The 8784-nt window shown below is 32.9% G+C and overlaps 3 protein-coding genes across 3 annotated transcripts; all 3 read left to right on the forward strand.

Moving 5' to 3' along the window:
• Positions 1 to 607: 607 nt before the first annotated feature.
• Positions 608 to 1437, forward strand: LOC125210345 (CASP-like protein PIMP1). Its single transcript, XM_048109907.1, has 3 exons — positions 608 to 810; positions 945 to 1080; positions 1184 to 1437. Exons 1-3 carry the CDS (start codon positions 608 to 610, stop codon positions 1391 to 1393), a joined length of 549 nt encoding a protein of 182 aa, XP_047965864.1. The 3' UTR covers positions 1394 to 1437.
• Positions 1438 to 4005: 2568 nt separating this feature from the next.
• Positions 4006 to 4808, forward strand: LOC125210347 (CASP-like protein 4D1). The gene is made up of 3 exons (XM_048109909.1): positions 4006 to 4253; positions 4347 to 4479; positions 4554 to 4808. Exons 1-3 carry the CDS (start codon positions 4006 to 4008, stop codon positions 4806 to 4808), a joined length of 636 nt encoding a protein of 211 aa, XP_047965866.1.
• Positions 4809 to 6618: 1810 nt separating this feature from the next.
• On the forward strand, positions 6619 to 7328 carry LOC125210348 (CASP-like protein 4D1). Its single transcript, XM_048109910.1, has 2 exons — positions 6619 to 6993; positions 7074 to 7328. The coding sequence occupies exons 1-2, from the start codon at positions 6619 to 6621 to the stop codon at positions 7326 to 7328; spliced, it is 630 nt and encodes a 209-aa protein (XP_047965867.1).
• The last annotated feature ends 1456 nt before the right edge of the window (positions 7329 to 8784 follow it).

Below are 8784 nucleotides of genomic sequence, written 5' to 3' on the forward strand. Positions count from 1 at the left end.
AAAATGACAATTTGTCCTTGGATGGATGTGTGAAATGTGTGGGGCACCAGCACTTATTAACGCGTCTAGTAGTCTAGTTGTAGCAAAAGGTGATGCGGTCACCTTGGCCGCCCCCACACCCCGGCCCGACAGTTTGTGAGGGGGTTCAATCAGGGTACACAGCGGCCCGTTAGAGAGGAGGCCTTCAACCCATTGTCCTGACAGGAGCCCATCTCCCAAGGCCTCACACTTGTGCCTGAGAGATGGAAGCTCCCACACGCCAGTAGTGGGATTCGAACCCAGCTCCTTGTAGCAATATCTGCTCCCCCGGAACCAACTGCGCTAAGCCCCTGCGGGCAACGCATCTAGTAGTCTAGCTTAGAGAATTCGTATCCACTGTGGTGTGGAGCATTGTATATTTCAACCATTAATTACTATAGAAGAAGATGATGATACAAAACCCTAAGCTAGTTGCAATTAATATTTTGTCGTGTAGTGAATCAGTCACACATATAAAGAGTACTGTTACCATAATCCTTTCTATATAAGTATAATACGCGCACATAGCTGTGTAAGTGAATCAGCAAAGAAAATTGTAGTAGTTGAATTATATTACTCCCATTAATTAATGTCTTACCCTCAGCCTCAAGACTATAATAATGGACATGGTGAGTCTGAAGAAAAGGGTTCAAGGTTTGCAATTACGACGTTGAGTGCAAGAATTGCTGCCATGATTTCTTTCATAGTAGCAATTGCAGTTTTTCAGACCAATGATGCCAAGATTAATGACACTGGCTATGTCTACACATACAAGGATTTTCGCTCATATAAGTCTCTCTCTCTCTCTCACACACACACACATCATTTTTATTTTTATTTTTATTTTGCCTAGAGTAAATCGATCTTGTTTATTTGTTAGAACGGCTTTGATTTAAGTTTTAAAAATGGATTGAAATATTAATCAGGTACGGTTTCTGGGTAGCGTTGATTGGACTCGGTTACACGGTGCTTCAAGTTCCATTCTCGATACACTACATGATGAGGAAGAAGCATCTCATAAATAGCTACGCCTTCCTTAAGTTCGATTTCTATGCGGACAAGGTACAACATTAATTACTAGTATTATTAATTAATTAGTAGTAGTAGTAGTAGTAGTTTATTAAGTGGAATAACTAAGTTGACTGAGTAATTTTGGTTTTGCTAGGTTGCGGCGTTGGTGGTGACAACGGCGGCGGGGGCGGTGTTTGGAGCGACGATGGATATGAAGAAATATGCGTGGAGGGATGAAGTGCAGAGTTTCTTGTCGGTCTCATATATTGCGGCCGCATTTCTCCTTGTTGGAAGCATTGCATGCTGGATTTCATCTCTTCATTCATCTCTCGCTCTATCAAACAAATTAAGATCACACTTTTAACCATCACTCTACTTGTATGATGTATCACAAACCATAACAAATCAGGCATCTATATATTCATCATTTCTCGAATGAAAAACGTAAGTACTTACAATAAAGCGTAACAGACAAAGACTTTTTTTTTTGTTATCAGAACCACTGGGGTTCAATATCTGACTAAGACCTGTTTTACAAGTAAGAGGTGATCAGTCTCACGATCGATAGATCAATTACAAACAAAGTCAAGGTAGTGATAAAATGCAAATTCTAAATATTGTACAAGCTCCAAACTATGATCTGGACCGTTAGAAAATGTCAACAGATAACAAAATAATATAAAAAAATGTCAACACAACCTCAACTGTTGATACTATGTTAACTTTTTTGTTGCTATTATTTGGTCATCTGTTATCATTTTCTAACGGTCCAAGTCGTAGTTTGGAGTTTGTACAATATTTAGAGTTTGCATTTGATTACATCCCCGCCAAAAAATATAAAAATAATAGCAAAGATCGTCAACAAAAAGGTCAAATTTGATGCAACTCAAGGATTGTAAATTACAATGTCTGTTGGACCGGTCACTAAAAGCCAAGCCAAGAAGTTCAAGGATAAATTGAATGGATTAGATCAAGAAATGTTGACTCAAGAAGAATGCAAGAGGCTCACTGAAGACGAGATTAAGCAATCCAAGAAACATTAATTTAGTTACATGCAAGTGGACCAAAGACTGAAGACTAGTGGACTTATCTATGAGAAAAAAGAGCCTAAGAGAATTAAGGTTATTTGATTTGGAGGCTAAGCAAGTTGTTTTGTATTTTGATAGTTACTACTTATCTTATCTTCTCTATAGTATTCTTTCTCTTTACATTCTTCTTCCTATAACTTGTGATGGGAAGAAGAGAGTATTTGTAACTATTGTACATTTGGGCAAACAAATCACCATGTCAAAAGTTATGATATTTTTAATCTGCTAACTAGGGTTAACTATTTCTTAATCAATACATAATTTGTTCACTTTTAGTTTTATTTTAGTTAACATTTTTTAATTAGGATTGATATTTTACATTAGTAGAAGTTATAATCATTTTTATTTTTATATCAAATTTTCAACTAAAAAGTAACTCTTGTGATAAATGAATAAACTGATATAGTATTAAATTTCCATTTAATGTCACTTTTATTATTTATTGCAACAATAAAAATTTCTGAGATGGTAGAATACAAATAAATTTACAAAAATAATTAATGTAATTAAAATAATTTCTCACCTATCTTGGTCTCCACTTTCCAACTATTACAGTGACACGTATTACAAAGTTGTTGATAAAACAATTGCGCGTTTCTTTCAGTCCAAATTTGTCGATTATCTTGGTAGTTACTGGTTCGGAAACTTGTACTCGTAGTTAATGATGCATACAGAATATGTTGTTTTCATCCATGAATAATTAATTAATATGGAGTTACTATAACTTAATCTGGACGAATACTTCAACGCAGAAAATAGCTGGTTCGATTAATTATACACATTATTAGGATTTAGGAAATACCTTTTCAAATAGGGATAAGAATTATAGTGAATCAGTATTCCCTATAACTATAACATATACCAAAATAAATTTTTGCTCAATCCTAATTTTAAACTTCAACGGTTGATGAATTTCTTATAAACTGAATCATAATGGAAGGGGAATTTATAAATTAATACTCCGTAGTACCTATATTATCATCATGGTAACAGTTCTATGATAATAATGAAATTAATTAAAATTTTCATCTAGCTCTTTTTAACGGTACCTTCAAATTGCTTAAACATTAGATGTATGATGTATCCAAAGGAAATGAAGAATTTCATGCATGCTAGCTAGGAAATTAGCTGTATCAAAAGGTCAATGTACATCATCACAAAACAATCGATGTGTCATCATCATTTTCTGAACATCTCTTTCAATAATGATAACACCATAAAACAAAAATGAACCTTAAGTAGTTGGAATGCTCCGTGCAATATTTGTCACATAGTAGTATTATTGTTATCCCTTATATAAAATTACTAGCAATTGTGCATTAAAATTCATATTTTTAAATTTTAAGGAACAGAGGGGAAATAACCTATCATATCAAATAGTACTACACTAAAATTATCTTGTTTTTCAGTAAATCCAAGGACTAGAAATATTTCCAGCAAAGTGATGAATTCAAAGTAAATTTTCTTGATTTCAAAATTAACAATAGTAGTATATTCCCATCCATTCCGAAAGTAGGCCTCTTTTGCTATATTTGATTAATTCCCAAAAATAAGTCTGTTCTTTTTATTTGTTAAGTTTTTCTTGTATGGAAGTAAGTTCAATTTTCATTAATAAGACAAACACTTTTTTTTTTCTTTTTCTGTTTACCTCTTTTGTATTTAACTAATTTAACTTTTTACCTCTTTTATACTCCATTTAACTACTTTCGCGTTAAAACTCGTGTTTTGTTTCCAAATTTTCAATTTTAATACTCATGTCTTTTCCAAATTCTCTATTTTATGAGATAGGCCAGGGTATGGTTTAAAATCACTTACATGTTACATATAAAAGGTGCGATTGACACCATATACATATTAATATGTTAAGATAAACTAGCAATTAGCAAGTATGGCTCGTACAAGTTTGTCAACGGAAGCCGATGAGGCCCCTCAAACACCACCACCGCAGACGCCCGCTCCTCCTCCACCGCCACCACAGCCGCCACTGCTATCAATGGCGCGAATAGCCATAATTATGAGGATGATCACCTTGGTATTTCTGGTATTGTCAGTGAGCCTCTTAGCTTCGAATTCCACCACAATCAGAGTTGGTGACTCCACCACCACCGTTCACTTCAACGATATTTACGCCTACCGGTCAGTTATTTATTAGTACTACTACATACTTATATGGAGGATTTGTGATTTGTGAAGATAGAATCAAATACTAGTATGGTTGTTAATTTGCAGGTATGCACTTGCTACTGGTGTGATAGGATTGTCCTACACCTTCATGCACCTGATTTCTTCCTTGCAGCAAGTGAGATCAGGAATGCTCCTTAATGATCCCAAATTTCTTCTGTATGAGTTTATTGGAGATAAGGTTATATAAACGTAAATAAATTATGATTAATTAATTTGTTGTGTTTATCAATTAAATATAAAAATAATATGTAGGTGATATTAGCACTAGTGGCAACAGGGGTGGGTGCTGCATTTGGTGCGACAGTAGAGCTGAAGGCAAAGATGGATGATTTAGAGAATGCATATGAATTGTATCTCGGAATCACAGTGTTTGCCCCAATCGTCTCCAAATTCGACGACTTCTTCAATAGGGCTTATATCCCCACAATATTCCTTCTCTTGGCATTTCTTTCCACTGGACTTTCCTCCATTCTCTCATCTTTGGCTCTCACCAACAAGACCACATAGCTCATGTCCACCTATCTAGTTCATCATATCATAATTCATGTATGTTTATTTTCGTTGTATCCTTAAATAATTGAACAAAATTTTATATGTCCTCACAACTGCAAACCCTAATTGTGTTAAAGTTTTTGCTCAATAATAACTCTCTCTGTTCAATTTGACTTTGTGGAAGACTTCTTTATAATGTTATTTCAACTAGGTACCACTCTGTATTTAATCAATACATATAAGCAACATTAAGATTTTTTTAATCAATACATATAAGCAACGTTAATAAGATATTTTTTATCTGGCCATAAAAAATAACGTATCTTTGCAAGTGCAACCAATATATGTGTTCGGATTGTCGACTACAATATACATTTGATATTGTCCGTTTTGGGTCAAGCCCGCATGGATTTGTTTTTGGGTCACTCCCAAAATGAGTCCAATAGATTGGATTGGACAAAAATTATATACAACTCAACAAACCTCAGACGTTTGATACTATCCGGTTTGGGTCATGCCCGTATGGATTTGTTTTTGGGTCACTCTCAAAAAGGGCCTCAAACAGATTGGGATTGAACAAGAATTATAATATATATACACCTTCCAACCTCTCTCAGACTCCCGATATGAGATGAGTTTGTACTCAACAATATGAATATATGTTACGAAATCTGCAGTTTAATACTGTCTGAACAAATCAAAATCTAAACAAAACTTTTTTAAATAATGTGTGTCAAATTTGAAGAAAAAAAGAAACATGCATAAATTAACATCAAGATACTAGTATTAACCAAAATTTAAATTGTACTTTTATACTGTATACTTGACTTTTTGAATATATAGTCTTCAAACTATTTTCTTGTAGTTCTTTTTTCACTTGCATATCAACAGACTGTAAGTCTCTAATTTATTTATCAATTTTGATTTTAACTCCACATGAATATACATCTTAACTATCGATCCAGCGTAAAATTTTGAATAGGTCTAATTTCTAAATACTATGTACAATTAACATTTGATTTTATTGTTAAGTTTTAAAAGTTGGGCCTAACTCGTTAATAATGATAAGATAAACTTCAAATCGATAAAGACGCGTAACGCGTACCTGTCCATTTTGTGCTTATTTCTTGGTAACTACTGATTTGGAAACTTATATTCGTAATTAATGATGCGTGCAAAAACTGTTGTTTTCAATTAATTAATTCCTAGTGTAAATAAATTGACTTAATTTGGACATATATAAGCGGGTGCGGCAGAAAATAACACTTAGGCTCTCTTATTTTTCATACTTATTTAATACTAGTACTACTAGGGATGAACAAATAGTAGTAATATGGAGTATTTTTTTAAAGGTAGTGCATATTTGAATCTGTGATATGTTGCAAATGTTTTTTGCTACTCGATCGTATATGATTCATTACGGTATTTGCAAATATCAAATCGGAATATATGATTTGTTTTTTTTTTAAATGTAATCTAAAAAATACAGTTTGAATATTATTCGATTGGAATTTGCCTATTTATTTGTTTGTAAGGGTAAATTTGTGGTATTTAAACTTTACAGTGCCCATATATGCAATTATTCTCATATTAAAATCTTCAAATGTTTGACAATTCCTTTTCGTTCTTTTACCATCATCTGTGGATACGATATCATCAAATATGGTTGGCCTAAGATTCCTCAAAAGAAAGTATTCTTGTAACTGTTACAAGGAGATGATATTTCCAAACTCCAATATTCTTAGATTCACATGTCCAAATCAACTCTATATATGAGGTGTAATTGGCACAATAGCGATAAGTGTAATTTAATTAGCAAATTAACATGGCTCGTGTAACGGTCACAACAACTGCAGACGAGGCCGCCCGACCACCCGAAGCCTCTCCACCGCCACCACCATCCCGGCCACCACTCCTATCGATGGCTCGACTAGCGATGATTGTTCGGATCATCACATTAATTTCCCTCATATTTTCAATCAGCCTCATAAGTTCCAATTCCACCACCATCACACTCAACAACTCCACCTTCCTTTTCAACCTCAACGACGTCTACGCCTACAAGTATGCACTGAGCACTGCCGTCACAGCATCGTCCTACACCATTTATCGCCTGCGTTATTCATTCAAGCAACTCAAATCAGGCACATTCCATGTCACCAATCCCAAAAATCTCTTCTACGAGTTTCTTTCTGATAAGGTGAATTAATTGTACATATTAATTACATAAACATAAATTCTGTAGTACTACTACTATTGAATGATGTATGAATGTGATAGGCGATTGTGACAATAGTAGCAACGGGTGTGGGTGCTGCATTTGCTGCGACGGTAGAGCTGAAGACGAAGGTTCATGAAATGGAGGATATACTTGAAGTGTATCTAGACAACACCTCATTTGCCTCAAACGTCCCCAAATTCGATTATTTTTTTAACAAGGCTTATTTTCCGAATATATTCCTCCTCATTGCTCTTTTCACCTGTGGAATTTCATCATCTCTTTCATCCTTGGCTCTTATGAACAAGACCACTTAGCTTTTAACAATGTACTTACTTCCTAATTATTAACGACCATTTTCTGTCAATTTACATGTATTCAAGTCATTACAGAGTAAATTAGACATATATATAATTTTCTTCCATAAAATAAACTATTAGTAATAATTTATAAATTATAAAAAAAAAATCTAGAAATTGATTGTTGTAGTACGTGGCCAAATCATTCAAGATTTGGTCATTTGAATATAAGTGAAATTAATTAGTATATCAATTGTCATCTTCATCTCCTTTTTCTTTTTTCGATTTCTCATTTTGAGATTATCTTGTCAGTAACAACAAGATCATATGCATACGTTCGACATAATTACTATAAATTTATTAGTATAGGGTCTATTAGTAGTATATATCTTTTTGTGTCTATATGTAACAGATGTATGTATTCTGAATAGGGTCCCTTCTCTTAACTTGTACCAGCCCAAAGGCCCCATAAACTCTGTGCAGAGAGCCCATTTAAAAACATTGATCGACTACAACGGAATAAGGAATTCCCTCTTTATTGACCAACCCACTAGCTGAAAACGCATGAAATAGAAATAGTTCAAAAATTTCAAATTATTTTATTTTATTTGTGTGGTGAATTTTAAATCCGAATTTACAATTATTACAGATATAACATACCTATATTTATATATGTTTTACATAAGGGTTCAAGTTAAAATTTATGGCCAACAAAAGTTGACATGTTTTATTGAAAGTTCATTTGTTAACATTGTCTTTTTCTACAACAGCACTGCATTCACATTCAATAAATTAGTAGTATTCGGCGTCATTCATCGGCTTTAGTTAGCTGAAAATTTCAAATCAAATTATAAAGTGAACATTGAATATAAGTAGAAGTTATATATATAATAGGAATATTCATTAGAACAACCTTGACTTAACTATACCCATTGGTAAAAAATTTTGTCTGGATTTATAATAATGACAAAAATAAATTGGAGTACTTATCTTCATTATTCATTTTATAGCTCGAGTTAAAATTCCGTCCCACTCACACAAAATACTTTTGCTTTTATAATTTTTAATTAATAATTATATCGATTTGTGATGTACTATCATTATTTTAACTTACTGCATGTGAACTCAGCTTTTCTATGGGAATAAAGTAGTGTCTGTTGATCGCATTTTAGTTAAAGCTATAAAACGAAAAACATAGATAACATAGATAAATATAGATTGTATTTGTAATTTAAGTATACATTCAAGATAAATATAGATCGTATGTTTTAATTATAAGTAAACATTCAAACTAAATAATAACCATGGATCAAAGTTAGTGATAACACAAAAAAATATTATTGAGAAATATTTATCTTCTTTCATCTAAATGAGGTATTTATATAACAAAAAACAATTATTAAAATATAAGAAAATTTGAATTTAAAGGAAATCTTAATTGCTAAGAGGAAAGAATATCATAACAACTATACAT

The sequence above is a fragment of the Salvia hispanica genome, chromosome 3, assembly GCF_023119035.1.
Source record: "Salvia hispanica cultivar TCC Black 2014 chromosome 3, UniMelb_Shisp_WGS_1.0, whole genome shotgun sequence".
NCBI lineage: Eukaryota > Viridiplantae > Streptophyta > Magnoliopsida > Lamiales > Lamiaceae > Salvia > Salvia hispanica.

Bases quoted from the DNA above. Each gene is read 5' to 3' on its own strand.
- LOC125210345 (XM_048109907.1), top strand. From the start codon at position 608: ATGTCTTACCCTCAGCCTCAAGACTATAATAATGGACATGGTGAGTCT. The intron at 811-944 runs GTCTCTCTCTCT...AATATTAATCAG, and splicing joins AAGGATTTTCGCTCATATAA to GTACGGTTTCTGGGTAGCGT. The intron at 1,081-1,183 runs GTACAACATTAA...TGGTTTTGCTAG, and splicing joins TCGATTTCTATGCGGACAAG to GTTGCGGCGTTGGTGGTGAC.
- LOC125210347 (XM_048109909.1), top strand. From the start codon at position 4,006: ATGGCTCGTACAAGTTTGTCAACGGAAGCCGATGAGGCCCCTCAAACA. The intron at 4,254-4,346 runs GTCAGTTATTTA...GTTAATTTGCAG, and splicing joins AACGATATTTACGCCTACCG to GTATGCACTTGCTACTGGTG. The intron at 4,480-4,553 runs GTTATATAAACG...AATAATATGTAG, and splicing joins ATGAGTTTATTGGAGATAAG to GTGATATTAGCACTAGTGGC.
- LOC125210348 (XM_048109910.1), top strand. From the start codon at position 6,619: ATGGCTCGTGTAACGGTCACAACAACTGCAGACGAGGCCGCCCGACCA. The intron at 6,994-7,073 runs GTGAATTAATTG...TGAATGTGATAG, and splicing joins ACGAGTTTCTTTCTGATAAG to GCGATTGTGACAATAGTAGC.